This window comes from Carassius auratus, chromosome 14, assembly GCF_003368295.1.
Source record: "Carassius auratus strain Wakin chromosome 14, ASM336829v1, whole genome shotgun sequence".
In the NCBI taxonomy this organism is placed as follows: Eukaryota; Metazoa; Chordata; class Actinopteri; order Cypriniformes; family Cyprinidae; genus Carassius; species Carassius auratus.
Genome location: NC_039256.1, coordinates 30,079,416 through 30,106,114, shown reverse-complemented (window position 1 = coordinate 30,106,114; position 26,699 = coordinate 30,079,416). Strand labels below are relative to the sequence as shown.

The 26,699-nt window shown below is 39.4% G+C and overlaps 1 protein-coding gene across 1 annotated transcript in view; it reads left to right on the top strand.

The window, feature by feature from the left end:
• Window positions 1-26,699, top strand: part of ppargc1b (peroxisome proliferator-activated receptor gamma, coactivator 1 beta) — a 45,810-nt gene that overhangs the window by 14,460 nt on the left and 4,651 nt on the right. Inside the window, exons 2-11 of the mRNA XM_026281171.1 lie at window positions 14,133-14,318; window positions 15,338-15,532; window positions 19,536-19,652; window positions 21,150-21,975; window positions 22,950-22,995; window positions 23,428-23,492; window positions 23,794-24,286; window positions 25,413-25,488; window positions 25,626-25,744; window positions 25,831-25,961. Coding sequence (XP_026136956.1) covers window positions 14,133-14,318; window positions 15,338-15,532; window positions 19,536-19,652; window positions 21,150-21,975; window positions 22,950-22,995; window positions 23,428-23,492; window positions 23,794-24,286; window positions 25,413-25,488; window positions 25,626-25,744; window positions 25,831-25,961 — 2,254 coding nt within the window. The remainder of the gene's footprint in view (window positions 1-14,132; window positions 14,319-15,337; window positions 15,533-19,535; window positions 19,653-21,149; window positions 21,976-22,949; window positions 22,996-23,427; window positions 23,493-23,793; window positions 24,287-25,412; window positions 25,489-25,625; window positions 25,745-25,830; window positions 25,962-26,699) is intronic.

The window sequence follows — 26,699 nt, the reverse complement described above, 5'->3', positions numbered from 1 at the left end:
CTAAACGCACCAAACCTCATTCAATTACTGCAAAACAATGAATGGGTCAGAGCAGTTTGGCACGATGGGCATATCTCATAGTCATCACATTACAACCCGACAAAGCCACCCAAGCTAAAAAGCTGCCAAGGAAGTTCAAAGCCCACAATCAAAGCCAATTAAAGATTTTTCCTTTTTCTTTTGGTGGCCTTTGAGTGCTTACTCTCTGACTTCACTGATGTTAGATCCTCAAAGATGAACAAGTTCCTTGTGTGTTTTCGTGTTCCTTATCACAGCAGCACAACAAACGCTATGCATGATTCAGGGGAGAGCGTAAAACCAGTGGATTACACATTACAAACTAGCCCTGGCTAAGTTAAAGCTCTTTGTTTTCCATTTGAAAGCCCGGTCTGAGATCAGCTGAACTTTAGGAGCTGTTGAAGGCTTTTATTATGTGACCAAAGTGATGCACAACACACTGAAGGTTGTGCTGTTTAGAATAACACATGCATTCAGTCCCTGCTCTTTTAATCTTTATTATTAATGGGTTCTGCCAGAGGAGGAGATCATGTTAATCTGATACTGCCCATGGTGGACTTTAAGATGTGGTTGGTGGGGTTTTGTGCTTGAAGTCAGGTATTGTTACTCTAATTCTGGAATCTTTCTCCTGCCGTGCCAATAGATTTGGAGAGATCTGTTAGTCATGTAGTCCCAAGCTGTAGATCCTGATATTTGCACCAAAATGGCCTGACCTTATCCAGAAGGAATGCTGAGGCTCACACTACGGGCTGTCAAGGGATATGGAGTACAAAATCCGATCTTCTCGCACTCACACTGAGGAAAGGGTGCAGGTGGCAGACCAACAGCCTGGCTTCAGAATGATACCTGGCAGCTTTTGATAGACTAACAAACACCTAAAGCATTTAGCAAAGAGAACTCTAAATATATACTCATTAACATGTTGTCTAAGAGAAAAAGATTTGGGTTTTCTGATTTTAAACTTTTAAATTTGGCCACTAAAGGATCAGATTAGAAACAAGGAATGCACAATGCTACACAAATATCCCTAGAAATGTGTTGGAAGGGTTAGTCTTGGTGGGCTGCCAAACGGAGAATTAATAACAATTTGTCAAAGGGAGCAATTAGTGTGGCTTTGAACTGTCATGGTTGAGTACACATAGTGTAAATGCTATGAGGGGCCCTCAGACCTTGCACCACTCACATAGCCGCTCTGCCAAATAATGAGTTTCAAGTGAATGAGTAGTTAAAGACAAAAACAATATCAGAAAACTTCATCTGTAGGGCAAACATGGGAACAAAGAAGTTCTGTTTCATAAAATGTTGGGTATGTCATAGAATACTTTTGGCAGTTATAATGGAAATAATTTTTTTGCGATCACAAACATTCCATACGTGTTTGGAAATGCTTCTTGAAATCTCACCTGCGCCTAGGCAACAACTTTCCACCTAAAGGCCGTCATACACTGCGATTTCTGTGCGATTTCGGCAAGGTACCAACTCACACTGTATGAGTACATCGCTTGCGATGTAAAGCCAAAGCTCACGATTTTTATGCACTCACTGTACGGTCCGATCGTTGAGTTGCGATTTGACTGCTCACACTATACGTGAGGAATCAACCGAATCAACAAGTAGGATACCTCAGAACCCGGATGTTTGTGGCGGTTTCTGAATAAACATGCTTTCCCGACTGGATAAACGCACTGCTTTGGTGATATGCGCAATTCTGTGTGCTGAAACATCAAAAAAAAAAAAAAGGCGTAGGCATATCTAGACGCTGGAGGTAAGCAGGCGTTTTCTTCCCTCTTTTTTTCTTTTTCTTTGCCTTAACTCCACAAGTTTTCCCTCCATCACTTCAGTCCACACTACACAACATGTCACCATGGTTTCGTTTATGGTTTCGCGCACGCGCAGTGAGGGAAATGTGGAAAACGGTTCGTAGCCCTGCTTCAATAGTGGGATACCTCACGAGAGGCGACCAAAATTTCTGACATGTCAGAGATCCATCCGACCAACCGATTGATGGTCAGGAGAGGTTAAACACCTCTCGTTTCCCCTTGTACACTGCACGAGCACTGCACGACAAACGACGCACGAAAATGCTGAAAATCGTCCCGACCCAAAAAAGAGTCGCACGAGTCAGAATTCGGCTCAAAATCTGATAAAAATCGGCCTAAGGGGCCGTTCACATATCGTCACATAACCTGTGAAAAATGCTAGGCGCACTGCTTTCTGATTTTTTTCCAAAGCCTTCGGACACTTGCACTCTTGAAGCGTCTGCCATTGCTAAGCAACCATGACCTGCACTTTCCATGAAGACCCGGAAATTTCAGCAATGGATAAATGGATTTGAAGCACAAAAAGTTGCTTGCAGTAGCTCTGCTACTAAATTATTTTTAAAATGGCAATCCATATACAGCTATGATCAGCTGTTCCTTCATCTTGGCTGAGCTTTCAACGTTGTTACCAAAAGGTGAGGAAGCTACATGACCTGCGGTGCGCTTGCGGCATTCTCAAAAGTTGCGATGTTTTTAACTCGATGAACAAAAAACTTGATGAACAAAAAATGAGCACGTCGCACCACGTGCGCATCGTGACCGCATTGGGACCGCGTCGCTTCCATTATGAGCGCGCATACCGTGCGCCTACATTTGAAATAACAAACTTGAGTGCGCAAAAGACACAATATGTGAACAGCCCCTAACTCTTGGCACTAGTATAGGAATACTTTTTACATAGAAAAGACGAATGCTTATTTGTCATTGAAGGTAGACACAGTTTGCAAAAACTGTGGTCGGAAAGCGGCTGTAAAACGAGGAATCCGATCGAACATTTTTACCTATTCAAAACATCATCATCCCATACAGATACAGCTATGTCCCATTTATAATTTAAGGTTAATGCATTATGATTTCTGTGATGCGGAGTGAAGCACAGAATCCAGTCATGACAGTGAATTTACAACAGCTAGCTACTCTGCAGATGTCACATAAAGTGTGCGATTTGATGGATTGATGAATAAATAAAAGACAAAGCTGTAAAATAATGATAAAAACTGTTTGTTTTGCATGTCTCTCTGAATGAGCGGTGTTGTCATGTACTACATTCACAAATATGCGCCAGCGTGGCTTAAAGTGCATGGTTTAACAGTGCCTGCTGTCTCACTATCTGAGCCTCACTGAGAGAACAATTAATAATCATTTCATCATTTTATTTGAGAAAACCACTGTCAAAAACAAATACATTGACACTCAAAGCTCTTCAATTCAACCCGTCCAAATAAAAGTCTAATTTTTAACTCGAAGAAATTGACAGAAATTACGATTTTACTAAAATGTAACCTACTTCTAAAATAATAATAATAATAATAATTTCGATAAACATTGGGGAATATAATTTTTCCCTCATTTCAATGTAGTAAATCTCTGTTGTACAGCCCTTTGCGAAAACATGAAAGAATAAAGGTTTTAAAACATCAATTCAATTGTTAAATGTGTATGCATTTTCATTACCACCATTTTTTGATAGAATATTTGTATTAAATTATATAAGTGTAGAATGCAGAAAAATTAAGTCAAACCACAATTTATGAATTTCTATGAATTAATAATGATAAATATAAGTTATTAAACTAATAAACAATCAATGTTAAAATGTTCTTGTTTTTTGATTAATGAAATTTGAATAAACACATGCTGTCAAACATTTGTTCAACCCCCCCCCCAAATAAATATGTAAAGTTTTATACCGTATACTGCGAAACCGTATAACCGTGGTATTTTCTTAGACGATTATCATACCGTGAAAATCTCATACCGTTACAACCATACAGTATCGGATTTGGAAATCCTTTGGGGAATTGATTAACCTTGAACCACCACAGGGGTGTGGATGGAGAAATTGCCATTTCACCTAGTAAGAATGCAGCTTAAAACATTAAGTAGACTGTTGTATTTCTATGGGCTGACTCCTAGTGCTACATCTGTTGCAACCTCCAGTCTCCCTTCTATTCCGGGTTGAGTCTAGCATGTGTGTTATGCTGGTGTAATGTCCTTGACATGACAGCTTCCTCACATTATCACAGAGGGAAACTGAAGAATCACCCCGCCATAATTACCCTTAATGACCTTAATACATTTATGTTCGAATGCAGCTTGTTGTCACTGCTGACACATTCCACCAGTCAAAAACCTGCAATGCTGTCAGCATCACTACCAGTTAGATGGTTAGTTCTAAATGTCTCGAAAACACTCCCTTGCAGTCTGATATTTCAGCCGATCATTAATTGGAATAAAGCAAGCAATCGGCATTGTTTAACATTTGCTCGGATTCAGAGATGAGCAGCAAGTGGAGGCCAGAAGATGCCACACTTAGCTTACAATTCATGTCAGAAAATCACACAGTAGCAAACACTGTTTGCCGCTAAAGCGATGGCTTAAAGATGAGGGCTGGCAGATGGCTTTGCCTTCTGTTTGAGCATTAGGAATTCAGAGTGAGTCATCTTCCCGCTTCAGAGCTCACCCAGAAAGCCAGTGCAGAGATGAAATTTGTTCCATCTTACATATTTACAATGGTCATAAGTTTTACTTGTGACTAGGCCTGTTCATATTTTTGTATCGCTTTCTTAATACAACATCTCACATCGGAGCACTGCCGCACAGTTCTGTGTGTGTCTTGAACAGCTGTCAGAGCACTGTCCTTTCAGCCATTGGATGCAAGAAGCAAAGGTCACCTCTGCATTTCGGTCTATTCTTGGATTTCAAAACAAACACTGTGCTTGCAGAATGACCAACTAAAATAGAGATGGGAATATTCTTTACCTCGATTTCTTGGCCTGCAGCAAGAGAAACTGGAGGTCAAGATTAATGGCGGTAGCCATGAGATTCTGTGCGACAGTGTTTTTAGCATCAGCGCACTTAGCCTTGTTCTTTTGTCCCCTTTGAATACCCACCATGCGGTGTATAGACTGGTTGAATTCAGAAACTGATGTTTAACTCTCTTGCCTTTTTTCACTTCACTGCATTGAAACATTCTCCTAAGGGACAGCTGGAGAGCAACCGCTGAACCACTGCAGTGGAAGTTTTTTTTCATATTTAGTCTTAGAGATGCACACTCAGTTATTGATGCAGTCGAAGGAGGAATTGGGGGTTCTTTATCTGAGGCAAAGACCTACAGGAGTGAGCCGTGGTTCTCTCCTTGACACTGCAAGCAAGTTTATGTGCATGCTCTGAAATAGATACCAGGCATCTATATATAACTGCCATAAAGTGTTCTCCATCATGTCAAGGCACATGTTGTGTGCATGATTAAGTTGAGCGACTGTTTACTGAGAATTTAGGGGGTTTCGACTGGCCCCTAGCGGTGGTCGTGAGCTGATATCTGTTGACCCAGACTCATGACCTTCGCAACAGATGGAAACAAGGGGCATGTAATCCTATTAACCCAGTGTTACCGCTAAACACCCATTAATGCAGCATGCATTATCTGTATTGTGTACGTTCACTGCAGAACTGCATGAAATGCTGCAGTACTGTGTGCAAAAAGGCTGTGATTCCTAAATGGGGTTGGTGTCTAGGAACACAGCGGTGGTATGAAACATGCATCATGGAGAAAAACGCCAAGGACAGAACAGCCTCAGGTTAACCTTATTACCGATTTGCAGAGAATGGTCACTCTGGACGGCCACTTATATCCCAAACAATGTCTTCTGCCCTCACGCTCGAGCAGAGTGAGCAAGAAAAGCATTTTGATTTAATTACAGCCATGCACGTCTACTAAGAGCTCAGACACCGACTGCTCCCGGTGAATTAGAAACAAGTTGGGTTGATGCCATCTTCCTCAGGCATCGGGATCTGTCTGTGGCCACCCAAGTCTGAAAACACTCATTTTACATCTTTGCCTCACTGCGTCTACCTTCTTTTAACTTTCTCTCTCAGGTGATATTCCCTTTATCCCGTCTGCGTCAGCTGGACAGATTGAACACATTAGACACAATGAGAGCAGCTCTACTCGTAATCCAGTGAGAGCATTTAGCCTTATTTTGCTTTCGAGTCTTTATCAAAGTCAGCTGGTAATTTGTAATCAAGGTGAGTCTGATATTTCTCTTTGGTTGTTTGAATTACCTAAGATACTGCCAGCTGGTTTCTGCCTGGAAACAGTGCTTGTATTGTCCTGCAGCCCCCCTCACCCACAGTCGTGACTGCAGGTAAAATGACCTCAGTCTGAGGAGCGACGGACCCCCGTTGGAGATAATGAGGGGTTCAAACCTACAGTCTTGTGACAAGGTCTATGCATTCGTTGCAGGAAAATGTGACACCAGTGAACAACCTTATACAAGGCTCTGAAACCAGAGCCCAGTGCTCTCATTGTGTCAGTGAAATGGATCCAGGTTAGAAGCAGAGGAAGAATTGCTGACTACCTTTTGGATCTCCTGATGATTTTTTTTTTGTACTGCAGGCATGCAATGACTTCTAATGTATGTGCTGGTGCCTATATTTACATCAGTGCTGGGTATGCTTTCATGTTTGCTGTGGGGTGCATAATGAACTGTAGGTGACCTTGAGAGCTTTGGTTTCACAGGGACTGAATCTCATATATTTAAGATGGAGATTGTTTGTATTAGCAGCCATAGACAAGAAACATTATGAATGCATATATGGAATTTAATATATAATTGTTTGCATATATATATTTGCATATATATATTCTTTTTAATCTTGACCTAAGGTATCCTTTTTGTCCTCTGTTTTTTTTTTTTTACAGGTTTAATAGGTTATAGTTTACTAGTTTTAGTAAGGTAATTGATAAGTTAAGGAATTGGGTAGGATTAGGGATGTAGAATATGTAGAATATATGTGCTTCATAATTACTAATAAACAGCCAATATGTTAATAATATGCATGTTAATAAGCAACTAGTTAATAGTGAGAACTGGCCCCTATACTAAAGTGTTACCGATGTTTTTGAAAATATATAGTTTTGCACATCCCTAATGATTTTTTTTTTTTTTTATATATAGCTTGACTACAAAAAAGATCATTTTTTGACTTTGAGACACAATGTTGATGTGACACATGATAAGAATAGCAAATTGCCAGAGCATGAGAGTAGCTGTAAATTAATAACAGTTGCTGTGATTTTCTATTAAGTGCTCAAGCATCGCTGTACCCCTCCCCATGGTCGCCCACTCTCTGAGATGACTTTATGGAAGAACGGATGCTGGCAGCAGTCTCTCCTATTAGGATCGTCTCCTAACCAAAACACCTATTTTTAGATCAGTGGGCTTGAATGAATTTGACATCAGTGCTGATATTCAGGCAATAAAATGCTAATAAGTTGTTATGCACTTATCGCCCCTTTGCCAGCCAACTCGCACACATTTTCTCACATTTTTAATATTTTTTCCCCTCATGCATTAATTCGCTCTCTATAAATGTAGTACCATTTCCCAGCCAAATGATCGGTGCAGTGCAGCATTACCATATTTAATGTCTAAGAGACTTTGGTAATTTTTGGATACCTCTTTTAGCTCTTCTCAAAGGATCTTTTTAATTACGAACGTTATGAATATAATGTTATCAATTTACGATTAACATGGCCCTATCATTCAACTGAAGTACATAACACCTGAGGACCAAACTCTAGAGACTACTGTCAGAGTCAGTGTGAGGATTTATACAGCATTATAATGAACCATACTTAAAATACTGTCTTGAGATATCCCTTAGAATGAGTAAAAAAAAAACATTTATTGACTTACAGACATTTGACAAGCATCATAAGCTGACGGAGTGACCATATGAAGTATATCTAAAGATTGGTTATTTATTTTATTTTATTTTTTTGTGCTATCTTGTGGCAGTCTTTTTATTTTTTAATTAACCCTTGTGATGTTTGGCCTCTCCTAACTTGTAGGTTTCTTATTACACCACTAAATCTTGTTAAGGACTTACAAACATGCCTTTAGTGTCTATGGATTACCAAGTGATGTCAGTTAAGAATAATCAGGCTGTGATAATGACAGTCATGCGTTAGAAAACACATGTGACAGAAAGAATGGCCTAGATCAGTGATTAGTCCAAATTGATTCTCCAAAGAAAGAATCTGAATTTAATAAACACATTGATAACCATAAAACATTGCTTAAGTAACTAATTTATGAGGGTTTTACACTCTTTAATACATTGATGCATTCATTCATTTTTAACAGTGGATCTTCTGTCCAGCTGGGACTTGGACATGGAGCCTTTAAACATTTAAGCCTATTTTCCATTTCCCATGTGAATCTAAAGTCACAGCTGAACTGGCAGTCTATCAAAGCCCTGTCTCTGAGTACAGAATCCGCTCTCTAATCAGATCTCATTACTGTCCTACCTGGCTGAAGAGGGGTTGCACTCGAGGGCACCAGCTCTCAGACTTTCTGAATAATAGCATCTCACTTGGACCAGTGACGTGGTCCTTGCTTTGCACTTGATACACATCTCAGTCTACAAGATGTAGAGTTTGACGGCCAATCTGAAAACAGTTCATCAGGAGTAAAATTGGGCTCTGTGGCTGTTAGGTCGCCTCCTAGAAAACGTGTTGCTGATGCTGAGATGTTTTGTGAATAAAAATCTATACAGCAGATGTTTCAGATGGAAGTTAATCATGTTTCTAATCTGGCTTTGTGGAGTGGAATATCTGATAAATCAAAAGGAAATTTAGAAGACATGAAACTAAACAGCCATGGATTGTCAAAAACCAAATTAAATACTTTTTAAATCCTGTTGAAATTGCGGTAAAAAACAAATGCATGCATTTTTGCTTGCATCAACCAGTGTCTCAACAGTTGATTGCTAAACCTTGTCTATGAAGTCTAATGGAGAGTATGAGGAAAATTACCACATGGGAATGGTTAGCAAAAGTCTGAAGGATGAATGGGTTCAATAAGCACTAAATTTAGAGGGCTATGGAGAAGATAAAGGTGGCCTGCTGCTGGGATAGTGAGGTTGTGGACAGTTAATTCCTAGATAGATAGAAAAGAAAGGTTCTTGTCCAATAAGGTGGCATGAATCTGCCTTTTATCAGTCTAACTCAACTGTATATGAGTGGCCCAGATCTTCCTTTAACTGCCCTACATCCAGTGGCCCGCTGTTAATTTGGGTTTTCAGTATGGGTCTCCAGCTAATTTAATTGCTCCTGTTTCAGTTCAGCCAGGCCGTGGGATGCGGGTTTCATTCAGTAGTTTCTGTTTACTACGGTCTAACATCTTTATTTCATTTACAGTCATGTGGCGAAGGGTCAAACAGTCAATAGGGGTCGACAGGGTGTACGCTGCACCTCATGAACCCATTGCTACTGGAGGAACGGTTCTACAAACTGCTTCCTGTTTGAGGCCGGCTAGCAACCTCACCCAAGTTTTCTTTGGATCGAGTCGTGAGGGAATCCATTTAACGGCCCGGGCAGGATGTGTCTCAAAGGGCCGCATGTGCGCATGTCTGCGTCTTTGTTTCTTGGGAAGGAGGCTTAGGAGAGAGCAACTAGTTCCATCTGCATTTGGCATGGGCAGCATTCAGAGCCTTGCCCGTCACAAGCAGCTTGTATAAGAGCCAGTCATGAGACTGAGGATAACGGCTATATATAACATATCTTAGATAGCAGCAGGCTCAAAGGGAACAGGGCACCCAGATAAGAGCCTATTAGCTCGTAAATGCAAGGAATGAATGAGTAACCTGCAGCTTTACTAGAATAGCAGCGTAACTGAATTGTGCTCAGATCAATCAGTCTATCTATCTCTCCATCCGTAATCCCAGTGGTGTCTCAGATGCTGCATTCGATCGCCCTGCAGTAGAAAATGACAAGCAAACTTATAAAGGTCACATTTTGTGTCTTTTGCTTTTTACATGCTTTGCCTCTAATTATCCTTAAATTTATTCATAAAATTCCCCAGATAGCTTGAAAACATGCCAGTACACTGTCAGCAGTAGGTCAGCCTTGCATGAATGTCAGGGCTTTATGATTTCCGCGATGCAGAAAACACGGAATCGTAAAAATTAAATTTACCGTATAATGCAGAATTTTACAGAATTTGCTAAATTTTGGATGCATGTCCAAAAATAGTTCAGTACACTTAAATCAAAATGCGATATGGACTAATGTCTGTGAATATTAAGCAGCAAAAATACTATTTAAATATGAATCCTCGATCCTGCAAGCTCTGTGTGTCTCTGGGAGAATGAATGGCGCAGTCGCACGGTTTCATTTACTACACACATGAAGTGTGTAGGACTCTCGCTGTGTTTTCATCCTCTGCCGCGTCAGTATACAGTATGAGCACATGAATAATCTCTAGAAACCTTTTGAGAGCCTGTTTTGTAAGGATTTTACAGTTTAAATCAAGACAAATTATCATCATATCCAAACAGAGATTTAAAGGTCTTCACTCCAACCCTCTGTCAAAATAAAAGTTTGGTTTAACTTAAAGAAACTATGACAGAAATAGTAATACAACTACTAATAAAATTATTATTAAAAATTGTTTTAAATATTTATAAGTAATATTTACCAGTAAAATTATTCAATGGAATTTATTTACCCGGAAAAATTTTTAATACTTTTTTTCTAAAATCAATCAATTCGATATGCTTTTCATCGTTCAAACATAATGAAACCATTATAAATTAAATCTAGAAAATTTATAGAAAGTATCATTTGGTAAAAATACAACTGAATTTGAGAGAAAAAAATATTTCATTGAGCCCTCAAAGTGTAATTTTTTAATTACATTTTAACTTTTAATAAAATACTGTCAAATTCTGTATGTTTCGTGATTTAATTGAATGTTTTTTTAACTTTTAAAACAGAGTCGAGAAAAACTACAACAGAAAAAATGTAATCCAGAAAAATGTTAATGGAAAAAAAAATGATTTGGGGGTTGGGGGGCAATCAGATTTCAGAGCTTGTGTATTGGAGATCAAGTACTCCTGGGCCACATGGGTCAGGTTGCTTTTTGCTCCATATGGCATATAATAACGCTGATGCAGTAAACCTATATGCAGTTACGTGCTTGTTTTTGAGTGTTATCTTGGTGCGCCCTTGGACTCGGACTCGCTGTGCATACTTGTATACGTCAAATGCATACGCAAATCACCCCTCGCTGCCTGATTGTTGTGTGTAATGACCTTTCTTGTTATGAGAGATTTGTGGAACATTTTCTTTTTAATGGAGAGCGAATGGAAAGGTCATTCTTGACTATACAGATCACTGATTAGTCTTTACTGCTTTTGCCTTGAGTAGGTCAGCTAGGCTCATTAACTTTTGTTCATTTAGTAGCATCAGTCTAGCGCTAACTGGTGCGATGTATCCTTTTTTGGTGCATTGAAAATGTGGCTGGATTTTGTCGCCTCATAATAGCGTGATGATCATGAGAGGTCTGGGTGAAGCGGACGACTCTGTTAATGGGGTGAACCAGTGGTATTATAAGTGTGTGTGTTGTGCAGGTGAATCCAGCACGCTACTCACAGTATAAGTAATTTCATATTACTGTAAATAGCATGTATTGCAGTATACCTGAAATTGATATACATCTTGATATGGTATTGATATATGGATGGATGGTCATATGGATATACTGACAGTATTAACTGGAAAAGCAAAGTCACTTCTTCGATTTCATGGCATAAACGGTCATACCGCCCAGCCCTACCTACACTGCAGCATGCACGCTTGCGCTCGTGACCTTAAACCTTCAGAGCCCAAGGAGCTTTTTATTGATTGATATTGAGACTCTCCATAACACAGAAAAAGAGAGCTACTGAAAGCAAGAGAGAATAAAAAGGTTGGTAAAAAAAAGAGATAGATTAGCTGGAGCTCTGGTGCTCCTGGGGAGGGGGTCTCAAAGGATGGAGATGAGTCGGTGGCATGTGAGGGGGATGCGTAGAGTGCTAAGTGTGTGTGTTTGCATGCTGTCTGTGTGCGTGTTGAGTGAACGCCTTCATTACACACGTGTGCACATGCACATCACCTCCAGGGCTTCTCAAGTGGTCCTTTAAAATGCTGCAGACAGGAATGGATTTCCTGTTTTTTGAATATTTTACATTTGCAGAAGCCTTCCTGCTGTGATTCCTGACGCTGATTTAAACCTGCATTAATTCTATAAGCACATCGCACAGTATTATTAGAGACAGACTGATGAGGGGTTGGACCATATTCACACTTGGTTTTCTTATTGCATGTGATGTATTGTTTGCAAGTAAAAACTGGAATCAATTTGTTACCTTTTAGACTGAAAAACATTTGCGTTGCACAATAGCATATGAAAAACACTACTGTTTAAAAGTTTAGGCTCAGTAAGATTTGTTATTTTTATTAAAACAAAAATTAAGAAATTCATCGTTTTTTCTATATGATTTGTTCTAAATTGACCAGTAAAGGCATTTAGAATGTTGCAAAATTATTTCGATTTCATAAATGCATTTATTTTACTTTCTATTAATCAAAGAATCCTTTAAAAATGTATCAATATTTTAAAATATTACTGTTTTTTTAGTATTTTTGGTCACATACATGCAGCATTTGTGAGTGTAAGAGACTGCTGTCAAAAACAGTTATACCCACCCCAGTCTATACTGTATACATGACTAATCAATGTACCGGTAATAATAATGTTTATGAAGTATTATTAAAAATGTAATTAAATGCATTGTTTATTCTATACCTAAGCTGGTCAATTTTAGTATCATTCTTTGGTCTCATTGTTTTCAACACCATATTTCATCTGAATAGTTTTTCAACAATAGCTTAGCGAGGCGGATTAAAATACTGCAGATATAATAAGATTGGGCTGAAATGGTGCGGAGGTATGGGCTACAGTATGTGACCTCGTTTCATCAGAGCTCAGCAGCTGGTAATATGTGCTTTAGAGACTCTCGTTGTAAAATCTTTGCTGTTTGATTCCACGTGGTTCGCTGCATTTTAAAACAGCGACATAAATGGCGCCCTGTTGTTACCTGCTCGATTTCTCCCCTGCTCGACCAGGCCTAGTGTAAGAAAAGAAAGGGAACTGAATAAGCGCAATCATCAGCTTTGTGAAACAGAGAGGGGAGAATTAATGCAAGATGTCGTCAAAAATGCATTGCAGCGACTCTGTAGAATATGTTGAATATACATGCTCCTGTAAACCGAGGCAGCATGGCAGCAGGTGTCCTCCAGGTATCCTCTCCACAGACAGACATGCACAGGTCAAGTGTGCTAGCAAAATGATCTGAGTGCAACATGCAAACTCTTCCGCTCACATTTTATGTGCATATTAAGGCATGTGTGGTTTTCTGCTGTGCCCCTGGGGTTTAGATCACTTCCCTTCTCACAGTACTTATTGACACAGACACACACTCGCTCGCTTCTCTCTCTCTCTCACACACACACACACACACACTTTATCTCTCTTCTCAATCAAATGTGCAAAGGATGTGCAAAACTGCATATTTTCTAAATCAGCTTGCATGTGCGTTGCCGGAACAACTAGTCGACCAATGTATTTCTGAGTTCACCCGACCTCAATCAGACGCACGCTTCAAAGGGACCTTTACGTAAGACACGTTCTTATGTTCACAAGTGCTTAGATGGAGCGCAGCATGGTGAAACAGAAAATGGGTCTTGAGAAAAGTCATTTGGAGACTATTTTTAGCTTAAAACACTCACAAAAATGCTGCTTTAAAGGCACAAGCGAGTGGGCTTTACCATGAAAAGAGTCTAGCAGTTAAAGTGTACACACTGTCAGCATGTTAAATAAAGTGTAGACGTTCTAAATACAGAAACTAAAACAAAAAACATCTAAAACTAGTCACGTTTTGCATGATTTATTCCTCTTTCTTAACAGTCTCTTCTGTCGCAAAACCCATAGCTATGGTTTTTAATTCAAGAATGTGCAAGCGTCAGCTTTTCGTTTTCTTTTACAGTAACTCTCAGTTTATTAGCTGAAATGAAGTTGTGCTGAGTACTAATTGTGGTTAGTACTAATTCATACGAGCTCAGGATCTTCACAGTCACGACATGTCTATTGATTTCCCAGCGTTTACGTCCAAGTGCGTTCTTTTTAGATGTGTCCTCTTATGTCTGCCTTTTGACCTATCATTTTTTCTCCCTTTCGTTCTCAGTATGGGGAAGAGGAGGTCTGCTCAGACCGCCTGGATGCTGACTTCCCTGACTTTGACCTCTCGCAGCTGGACGCCAGTGATTTTGACTCGGTGAACTGCCTCAGTGAGCTGCACTGGTGCAACGAGCGCTCAGATCACTCCCCTGCCTCCATACAGTACAGCGGCGGAGACCCAGAGCTATTCGAGGTGGGAACCATCATCTGTACTTGCTTTACTGTGCACATGATTAGTGGTATCCTGCCCTGTGATTGGTTGTTTTTAGTTGGGCAGGCCTCAGTAGGTCACTGTCCCAAACAAACCTTTTTTACTACCCAACAAACCTTTCCGAATTTTGCCAAGATTGGACTTGAAGGGCCGTAAGAGCTAAGGGCAAGATCTGGGAAAGGGCATTAGTCTTAAAGGGATAGTTCACCCAAAAATGAAAATTCTGTCTGAATTTACACACACACACACATATAGGATTGAAGGTCCAAGGAATTAAAAATTTCAAGCATCAAAAATTAAACAATATGAAAAATCACTTTAATCAGAAAAGACTTGGATTAAAGATTTAATTTAGGCTTTTATTCACATAAACATTGATCTCATATACATACATAGAGCACATCAAATATGCTACATGGAAGCTCAAACATGCTTGATTTATGTCAAAATAAACATCATTTTTTCTCACTCAAACAAGCAGGTTCGAGCTTCAATTAATCATATTTGATGTGATCCATGTGTATTTTTTGTTCATTTTGATTTGTGAAAGTTTGATTGCATGGACTTTTAATGGCTAGACAATGTTAAATTATTAAGACTATTAGAATATATACTTTTGTTTGTTTCAAAGATGAAAGGTGAGTAAATTATGACCAAATTTTCATTTTTTGGTGAAATAAAGTCTAGTTCAGTGAACCGTTTACTAAATTATAATGGTGTAAAATTAAATTTAAGTGCTAGTTAAAGCCATGGCATAGAGATGAATGCACATTCTGATGATATTTTGAGCCATGGTGCTTATGTGGGTGTTGGAGATTCGAGTCTGGCCTGCAACTGTTTAAATTTAGATTTTTTTTTTTTTTATGAATAACTTCTGTCGTTCTCCACTGTTTATGTGTTAAAAAAGTCTTACACTAGACATATGCAAGCTGTGTAAGTGTAGGTTTTCCTTACCTTTGCTTTGCAGACCACTTGCCTTCATTTCTTTCTGGTTGTTTCAGGAAGAAAATGCGGCACTGCTCGCTGCCCTCACAGACAGCCTGGACGGCATTGTTGAGGACGGAGTCGGGGGTCTGTCTGTGTTCCCTTCACTGGGGGGCGACCCTGAGGAGGGCGAGGAGGAGGAAGATGACCTCCCTTTGGACAGTGAGCCCCTCCTTGGCTCATTGAGCCCAGAGACAGAAGACCCATCTCTAGTAAGAACCCTTCCTTCCTGTTTAAGGTGGATTTGGATGGGCCTCTGACTACCCCACAGCATGGGTATGATAGGCAACTCAGGTCTGAATTTTTCTCATTTTGGGCTTTTTGTTTCTTTTTAAGCAACCGTTCTAACAAGAATCCTCTTCACAGGCAGGGATGTGCAACGTGGACACCATTTTTATGAACTTTTATTTTTTCCACATGTCCCATTACTCTTATAAGAAAGTACCGTGGCGATACCATGGTATTGTGATAGTTTCTAATGGCAATAACATGGTACTTTGACATTATTCTATGGCAGTGTATGAATACCATGATATTGAAATTGTACACTACCATTCAAAACTGAGGGTCAGAAAGATTTGTGCCATCGCAGGAATAATTTACATTTTAAAATAGGGATGCAGTGATACACTCGACTAACAATGCGACACGATTCACAAAGCAATTTTTGTGAATTTTTTTTCAAATTATTATTGAGAAGGTGCCCTTTTATTGTTTCTCAGACAAAATGCTGAACACTCCTATGTGAAATTGATATGTCAAATAACAAAACTAAATTATAATTTTAAAACAAATCCCGAATTAAATAAATAAATAATACAAATAAAAGAAATCTCTTCGTATAAACCAAGTCTTGTCTGTACACTTTTCATTTAAAATTAAGGATAAGCACTGCATTTTAATGATGATCCAAAGAAATTATGCTGCATACATGCAACATGAACAGTTTTTGATTAAAATTTAATTGTATAATTTCGAAATAAAAAAAATAACGCATTCCTGCATTCCTTTGGTTCCATATTTAAATACTACTTTATTATGCATTATACAGAGGCTTGATGAAAAGAAAATAGCATCTGTTCTGGTGTAAGGACAGTCAGTTCCCTTATAAACCCTTATATCACAATTCGTTTAACATCTTGAAAATGTGACTTGAAGTGTCACATATTTTGTGCGATTTTCACCCAGCTCGGGGATGCATCGTTACATCCCTATTTTAAAATGGAAAGCATGTTTTAAATTGTAATAATATTTTGCAGTATTATCTTTTTACTGTATCAAATAAATGTGACTTTTGTGGGCCTTAGTGGCCGTGTACACGTTTACAGACAAAAATGGTAAACTTTTTATACATTTTGCCTGTTCGTTTAATTGACAACGGCGTTTTGGGGACTGAAACAAAGCATATTTTTGAAAACGAGTTTCAAAGTGCAAGTTTTTGAAAAGGACATGCGTCATGCATGTGCATAGTACGTTTTAGGTGTGTAGATGTGCGCAGTACGTGTCGATTGTAAAGGCAAGTGCGAACAAACATACAAAACAATGGCTGAGTACATGCTATTGCTGTTGCTGCTCAAGAGTTTGCTAACGCTTCTTCAGCAACCTGTGGATTTACTTTACCAATATTACCACCAACAGCAGAGATGCATCATATACAACATACATGACCCTGTGTTAAGTCTCGGGTATATTTGTAGTAACAGCCAAAAAAAACATTATATGGGTAAAAATTATCCATTTTTCTTTTATGCCAAAAATCATTAGGATATTAAGTAAAGATCATGTTCCATTAAGATATTTAGTAAATTTCCTACCGTAAATATAACAAAAGTTAATTTTTGATAAGTAATATGCAGAATTTGATTTTTTCAGCATTTCAATTTTTTTGGCACCCTCAGATTCCAGATTTTCGAATAGTTGTATCTCGGCCAAATATTGTCCGATGCTAATAAACCTAATATTTATTGAGATGCCTAAATCTCTATACACATAAGACTGGTTTTGTGGTCCAGGGTCACATATAATCATCACTTGCCTACAGGTACTGTTTACTAACAAAGTGATAGCGCCAACTACTGGCCTGGAGTGGCCATTTTCACGGATATGTTTAAACGTAAATCGCTTAAAACGTTTGGAAAAACTTTTCCATTTTTGACTACATCATTGTCATGTGAGCGTAGCCTGAGAGACTTATTTAAAAAACAACAGTTAAAGAAATCTCACCAACCTTAACCAAACTTTTGAACAGTAGTGTACTTCAAAGAATCCCATGGCATTACCATCAAGATAATGTCCAAAAACCTGGTAATACCATGGTACTTTTTTAAGGGATCTACTTCCCAGATCTTTGATTCCCTTCAGGTCATGAAATGGACTTCAACAGCATCTCTCTTTGCTTTATTTTCCAACCTTTTTATGAGAGGACTCAACTCTCATCTCTTTCTTAAGACACTTCCTGGAACAAGTTTGATGTGTTTGTTATCTGTCCCTCTCAGCTCACAAACCCAAACAATTTCATCTGTGTACGTGTACGTGAAACCAGTTATAACAGTTATTACCTGTTGGACAGCTTTTCATTTTTACTTTCTTCTTCTTCCTGAACAATTGGTTGTGCATGGCCTGTATTGTACTATAGCTGTCTTTCCAGCTTGTCATGTGCGTTTGGAGAATTTTACCATAGAGACTAGTAGTACTTACAGTAATGACTGTCTTACATTTCACTCAATACCTTCACATTGTTCTAGGATGGCATTGTTTGGCGCCGATGAAAGGCCTCCATCTGATTACTGAGATAATCATTGCCTCAGAGATACCAAAAAAGGCTAATTTACAGGGTGTAGCACCAAATTATACAAGAGAGATGTCTGAAGGAGGGACAGATTATTCTTGAATTGATGGAAATAATGTGTATCCATCTGAGAATAAGACTACTTTTATGACTGAAAATACCAGTGATACAACCTGTTAAAGGTTAGTTGTTTTTCCATGAAAACTATCATTTATATTCATGCAACATTGAAAAATGTTCTAATCAAAGCATCACACACTATGTGTTTATTATGAAATGTAATAATTATTAATACATTAACGTTAACATACTATGGTTCATTATTAGTGAATGTTTGTTCACCACATTAATATTAATATATACAACTTAAAGTGAAAACATGTATTATTTATACACTACTTATACACTACTGTTCAAAGTCTGTTGATCTATGAAGGATTGTGTGACACTGAAGAGTAATAAAGCTTTGCCATGACAGGAATAAATGACATGTTATGTATTATAATATAAATTGCAATAATATTGTACAATTTTAATGCAAATTTTTTTTTAACAAATAAATATAGCGTTGATGAGCCCAATGGGTTAATAAGAAATATTACAGATCACAGACTTTTGAATGGTAGTATATATTTAAAAAAAAAAAAAAAATTATCAAGAATAATGCATTCTATGAGAGCATTGTTATGGCTATTTCATGTTAACCATTTCAGTAACTAATGTAAAAAAAAATAAATAAATAAAGTTACAAAACATGGGTAATAAAGTTACTGTCAGTTATTTAATCTTTTAGCAATCTTTCCTGAAAGTGTAGACAGATGCATTTCACTGTTAGATGATTCAGTAACAATGGAATTGTTCCAGTGTAATTAAGCTTCCTCCTAAAAAAATAAAAAAGTAAAATAAATAGATGAAGCTTCCTCCTTGAGTTTAGTCCGGGTGTAAGAGCTGAGAGCCCCCTCTCCTGGCGATGGCCGCAGTTACACCTCAACCCCATAATGAGGCCAGTCTGTGTGCAAAACAAGGGGTGCATTGAAGAAGCAGGAACGGGGACGGCAGAGCACATGTTTTCATGACATAGATGGCCAGTGCATGCTAAACCGGTTTGGTACACAGAAGCTGAGACCCTCAGCGCCCCTCCAGTTTCCTCAATAGACACTGAGAGACGTGGACAGACCTGCCAAGTTGGCACATTAACAATCGCTTAAGGGACTCAGCAACGCTGTGCTGCTTCTTACTTTGCTTTCTCTGGTTGCGCTGGTCATTCAGGACTTGTATTTCAGATTTTCCAGTAACTTGAACATCTTGTTCTTACAGTGGCTACAGCACAGAACTGCAAAATGCAAACCTTTCTTGTTTTTGTGTGCAATTTAAAATGCACCGTGTGTCATCAAATTCTAACCCCTCGCCTCTCATTCCCTCCACAGCTGAAAAAGCTCCTGTTGTCGCCCCCTAATGTGCCTGCGGGCCTCGAAGTGCACAAAGACATGCATCGCCATAGCAGCAGGAGCCAACACGTCAAACCCGTGAGACCCGTGCTAAAGGTGAGAAGAAGTTCCAGCCGTCATGACTGCGGTTTAAACTCAAAACATCTGATGTAAGAAGGCAAAGGAGACTCGCTGTAATAGGAAATGGATTGAACTACCTCGGTGTTGGCACGAATGCTGTTCACTACCCGTTTACGCTGCGGTGTATTCCTAATTATCTTATGCCAGCCTTTAGAAACCACACTGAGGATTTGTGCTTCAAAGTTTGGAAGCCTGTGAAGCCTGTGGTTCTTCATTCACTCGCTCTGCTTCGGCTAAGGCCGCTGTCGCATTAGAGTTGATGCAGCCATCTGTCATAGCACAGCCACAGCCTAAAGGGCAATGCTCACTGGGTTTGAGATTACTTAAAAGAACAAGCAGTTCTTCAGTTACCGAGAGAATATCTTGCAACTAACCATGGCACATTCGTCACAGTAACCTTAGAGCGAAGTGCACTCTGAAATAGACTCCAGGGGTTCAGCTGGGCTGCATGCCTCGCATGTTTGCTCGTTTCATAAGGGCGGCAGAAAAGATAGCTCACTACATAACGCTGAAGAATGCCATTAATGTTAGAACCGTTTCAAACAGGCTATTTTGCATTTATTACTTCTGTCATTATAGTGATAAAACAGTTTTGGCACATGCAGTTTATTTTTATATTATTTTAATATTTTGTTTTATTTTAATAATTGAATGTGTAATATATACTTCTGTAATAAAGTAAGTATACCAAAAATACATTAAAATGTATAAACAGTGTGAAATTATGTATGCATGTGTAATTTATATTTTAAAAAATATATATAAAAATATATATATATATATATATATATTCAAAATTCAAACACTTTTCTTTGGTTTTGAAAGATGTCCTCAACTATTATGTGATCAAATAAAAACAATAATATTATAAAATATTAGTATATTTAGCTTAAAATATAAATTTTTGCATTCATATATTTTAAAATATATTACAATATATGTATTTATGTGATGCAAAGCTGAATTTTCAACATCATTACTTCAGTGATCTTTCAGAAATCATTATAATATGCTGATTCTGATTGTGCTGTCAAATGATTAATCGCGATTAATCGCGTCCAAAACAAGTGTTTGTTTACATAATATATGTGTGTATACAGTGTATTAATTTATATATACAGTCAATACAAACACATGCATGTAAATATTGTGTATATATATATATTTAAGGTGTCCTTGCTGAATGGAAATATTAATCCTACTAAACTCAAAGCTTTGAATAGTAGTGTACATTTTAAATGATTATTTCTCTTATTTATGTGCTTTACAATATTGCTGTTGACAGCTTTTCATAAAAGCAGTAATTCACCTGACTTTTTGTGTAACAGTGATTTTACCGCTCCGCTTCACGCTGCGAATAGCAGCATGATAAAATCAAGTAATGCACAACCTCTTGAGCCTTATTGCTTTATTACATTTCAGTTGTGTTTAATATCAAAAGATCAAATGAAACATCTCTTTCTCCCTCCGCAGAAGGACAGATCAAGCACACAGGAGCGCAAGCCACGGCCGGCGAGGCCCTCCGCTCGTCTTTACACTGAACTCCACCGCCACCTCACCACCGTGCAGGAGACCGAGGAAGAGGAGGAAGACGAAGAGGACAGTGACTCGGAGGAGGAAGAGGAGGAGTCGTCCAGCAGCGAAGGCGAGAGCGTGATGTGCGTCGAGCCGGTGAAGCCCCAGTTCTCCTCAGAGAAAGAACTGCACTCTGTGGTGGAGCTCATCAAATACATGCACACGTACTGCCTGCCCATACGCAAACAGGCCATCTGGGATCGCAGAGAGCGTAAGACCAAGCCCGAGAGCACGCAGGTCCACCGCAGCCTCCCCGTGATCCCTCAGAAACCATCTCCTCTGACCAAGCCGAGGGCTCCCTTCACCCGCCGCAGGGAAATCAAGGCCCACTCCCTGCTGAAGGAGCTGCTGGAGGACGTCAGCTCCTTTGACGTGAGCAAGCCTTACAGAATGCACAGCCCTCCTTATATCCACTGCAGAGGGGCTGCGACTCGGCTCGCCACTGACCTTTCTTCCTCCCCCAAAGCCGAACTGAAAGATTTGGAGAAGGCCGCAAAGCGCCCCAAGAGTCCCGAGCCAGAAGAAAGCTCCTTTTCAGTCAGGCGTTCTCGCCGGCTGGCCTCCTTCCCCAGCCGATTCGCTAAGAGAGTGCGTGTGAACTGCAGCCGGTCCGAGCCTAGTGTTGGGCAATCGAGTGAAGACGAGACCGCGGTCGAGCATCCTCCCGCTGATATCAGCAGCTCCCACGAGACGTCTGAGGCCTGTAACCCCTGCTGCAGTGACGGTAAGACACCAGACACCACAATAGAAGTACGCTGCACTCCTTAAAGTGTACTGTAGCACTCACACTCTTCTGCCTTTTCATTGTGTAATTCATGATTCATGCTTCAGTCATTCATGATTCATGCTTTATTCGGTTGCTGAATTAAAATGTAACCAAAGATCAGTTTAGATTTATATCAGGGCTGTCACAATTACCTGGTTAGTTGTGCAATGATTTTATTAACATGCAGCTTCCAGTTTTTTTCCTGGCATCCTTTCACTAGCATTGCAGTAGATATTATGAACATGATATCAAGCATGATGCAAAAGAGAACTTAATTCAGTTCTGGCGTCGAAAAATGCATCTAATAGAGATATCAGTAGCAGTATTGATCAATATCAATGACCTTCATTAATAATAGGCTACTTAGTAAAAAGATGCCATTAAACACATATTTAAAATATACCATCTTTATGGTGTTTCTACATTTTAGAAATTTAATGTGAAATTATGTGAAAAAATATATTATATCAATATGTGATTAATAACATTACCGGTAGTTAATTTTTTTATTGATTGATAGCACATAATTTATATCAAGTGTAAATTTGATATTCATCCATCTTGAGATTGAAATTTAAAATGTATCACTGAATGACTGAAAAGTTAAATAATTAAATGTGAATGGGGTTAATTAAAATATTAATGTTTAGAAAACTTGTGGTCACACTGTTAATGCACACACAGGATATATATATATATATATATATATATATATATATATATATATATATATATATATATATATATATAATTTAGATTTATAAATTTGTATTTGCTTTTTTGTTTGGTAGTTCTTTGCATCTATTTAATAATGCTTTTAAGAAGCCAGTAACCAAACAGCCTGTGATGTGCATTAAGCATGATTTTTCTATTCAGAGATCCAGTTTAGCTGAGATCTCTAACTGTGATGCTGTCTGTTGTTCTGATTGCAGAGGAACGTTCCTGCCTCTGTCTGCCGCTGGCGTCCAAATCCAACGGGTGTGTGTTCCATTCATATCTAATCTATTCTTGACTCCTGGTGCACATCCAGGACGACAGTTTTAAGACCACCGCTGGACTCCGTTCATCTTCAGAATCGCCTAGAGGAGGCTTGTAGAGTTGCTGTTTTTACATAACTAAACACTCGGCCTCACGCAGTAAAACTTCTCTATAAATAGCCCTGAGGTTCTTCTACCAATTACAGTCATTTGTTGTTCTCTGCATATGCATAGCTCAGCCGTGGTGTGAAGTAAAACAACCGAGATCAATCAAACCCTGCTCCAGTTGTCATTAGAAGACAAATATAAACTCTAAAACAGTAAATCTGATGCAAACTGTATCCTTTCCTCTCTCTCTCTGTGTTTTTCTTACTCATGCAAGAGTTTAATAGAGTTTAATAGATGCGATCTCTTTCTGTATTTCTCTGATCAGAGATGCGCAGTATGCCAACAAGCCCTTTGAGCAGACTCTCTCTGTGGAACTGTGTGGCACAGCAGGTAATATTACACACTCAGCGAGGGGTATTTTTATAAGCGTGCTGTTTTTGGCATTGTGTGAGCTGTCAGCACTTGATTCACCTCATATGTTCTCACGCATGCTATTAGCTCGCAAGTTGCATAGTCTGATAATGATAGTGTAGATAAAGGCATGTCTAAATGAGTATTCTGTATATTTATTTTGCAGTTGAAAAATATTACCTATTGTAAGCTTCATTAATTATGTTTTTGTTCGATGTGACTAAGTGTTTGGTGATATTTGAGTGTGTTTGGTGGTGATTAATGTGTGTGTGTTTTCCAGGGCTGACTCCCCCCACCACACCGCCCCATAAACCAGTGGAGGACGAGCTCTTCAAACCCGACGGAAAAGCTGAGCTCACCACCAAGAGTTCGTGCCTGGGGCGGGCGCACATACGCAAGCTCCCAGAGCAGACAGAGCTGTACGCCCAGCTGCGCCGCATGGGCCAAACGGGCGACACAGACTCTAAGGGTGGGATGCAACGGACGTACGGGGACCATGATTACTGCCTGTTGGGTCAGGGCGAGAATTGCAAGACAACGAGGATGATGTGCCGTGTGGAGGTGCATGAGGAGGAGGAGATGGAGGGACAGGAGGAGAGGCTCCTAACCAATTGCCAGCAAAGGACTGAGGCTGACTCCCCCGTGGCTTTGTCCTTGCCCGGTCCAGAGCAGACCAGTCAACCCTCACCTGTCCGATCTCCCACCCCAGAGCTGGACGCCCAGTCCCCGGTTTCCTGTTCGCCCCCCTCCCCCGGCTCCGAACTCCCCTTCAGGTACTGAACACTCTGTGGTTTGTTGAATTTGAAAGTGTAATATCGAAAAGTGCAATAGGATGCCACTTAAAGGGGTCATCTGATGCTTTTTTAAAGATGGTTATTTTGTGTATTTGGTGTAACAGAATATTTTGACATGCTTTAATGTTCAAAAAACACATTTTTTTTCAAATACTGTACATTATTGTAGATCCTCTATGCCCCGCCTCTCTCAAACACATTGTTTCCTACAAAGTCCCTCCTTCTGACAAACGCAGTCTCTGATTGGCCAACTGACCCAGTGCATTGTGATTGGCCGAACACCCCAAGCACTAGTCGGAAATGTAACGCACCTTTCCATAATCACGAGCTTCGTCTTTCAAAAAAGCACACACACGCGACGCGTAAAACTCTGAATTTGAACCGTTAGAAGCAAATTCAAGAATTGTATTGGTCACGTACACGATTATATAGAGAATATATATTACCAGCAGTGAAATGTGAGTAATACTTAAACTAATAACAAAACAGAATTACCTCCTCTCCTAGGTTTACGAAACGGTCGGCCATAAAACGTAAAACGTCTTAAAAATTCCTAAATGCATCTACATTCGGAAGCCAAATAAAGTGCTTTTGCTTTCTCCTAGATACACACACATCTCCCTGACATGACTGCTTCAACACTGAAACCACGCCGAATTTCTTTGCATGACCATTTTGCCAGTATTACGCTAATGTTTCCACATAATGACGTAGACATGTGGGGCGTGTTTAAACGAGGCGTTTTGGGGGGCGTGGCAGAGTCTTAACTTTGATAAATAATATCTCTTTGGTTTTGAGACTTCAGGGATCTTAAAAGTCACTAAAAGTTTTTTTGGTGTATCGATTACCATTTTTACTATAAAATGGCTGTGGTTGAACTATGGTTAGTGTAGCAAAACCCTGGTTTATTTGTTGTTGCCATGTTTTTTTTTATTTCATTTGTAGTAAAAGCATGGTTAATTTTTCTTAAGGTAGAAATATCCTTCCTGTGCATCTGCCTTTGAATGAAATGCAACACAAATCCCAGTGCCACAGGATGTTAACCACTCACTTTTCCCATTTATTAGCCATCTTGAATAACTCAGCCCTGTCCTCCTTCTTTCAGCGATGAGAGCTCAGAGACGTGCCACGAAGCAGCTGAAAAAAGAAGCAAGACGAAGTGTGGACAAGAGAATGATGTGGTAGGTCGTGTTTTCTAACCGATTTGATCAGTCGCAGCACTAACCTAATTATCCAAGCCATAGATGCATCTGAGGTCTTATTCGTTTCCTTTAAGTGCCATCGAGTGTATTTGTTCTAATCCACTGTGCATTTGCAGAACAAGTGCCAAGTGATCTACATTCACAACCTTCCGACCAGCGTCACTCAGTCCATGCTGCGTAAGCGCTTCGAGGCCTTCGGCCGTCCGGAGGACTGTAAAGTGGTCATCAAAAACGAGTGGGTTACATTTGCGTCTAGTTGTTTGGCCTCATCGGGCTCTGAGTTGGAGAATGGCACGCTGATGTTTCTGTGTGTTTTTGTAGGGAGCGCTGTGGGGTGATCACACTGAGACCGTCTCAGGACGGCCAGACCTCACGGCACAGGTGGGACTCGCTCGGTCCGAGCGGGGGGAGCGTTGGCCGGCGGTTCGGCAAGAAGCGTTACATAGATCTGGGTAAGAGAACACTTTAATGTCGTCTCTGCATCAGACGTCTGATGCTCTGTTCTGAGTCAGACGAAGACAGAGGAAGGTGTCTTCTAATTTCTAAGCTAATAAACGGCCTAATTTGACTTCATTTGCATTTAAATTAAAAAAAAAAAACTTTTTGATTCTTGGTTGACCCACTTGAAAAGAAGGGTGCAGTTTTAATTATAGTCAGGCCAGTGTGCCGCAGTGCTTATTACATCAAGTCCACGGATGAAATTACGTGTGAAGTCAATGAAAAAGCTGCTTGCTTGGTGATTTGTTCATTTTTAAATATGACTCGTCGTCTAATTCAGCCGGATTATATCTTGTCTATGTCAAAGTTTGGTTAAAAAGCTGAGAAAAATGCTGGTCAAATGATAATATGTTTTGTATATGAATGATGCTGGGGTTTAGGTCAGTGATTCTCCATTGGTTTTGCTTCCCAGCACATTTAAAAAAATGTTTATCATTCAACCATCATATATTGAAATAAATTCAAAATGCAGGGGCTCATTATGCAGATTAGTAACGACATGCATAAACTCAATAGGAAAACTGAGATTTGTTTAAGTCATTTGAGAAATGCATAAACAACAGCACAAGCCTGATTTACCATCCTCAAATATAAGACATCAGACACTGGGCTAAGTAATTAGTAAATGATCGGGTAGCTAAAATAAAGCTAGTTAAAGGAAACACAAATAATTCATGAAAAATTTTTATAGA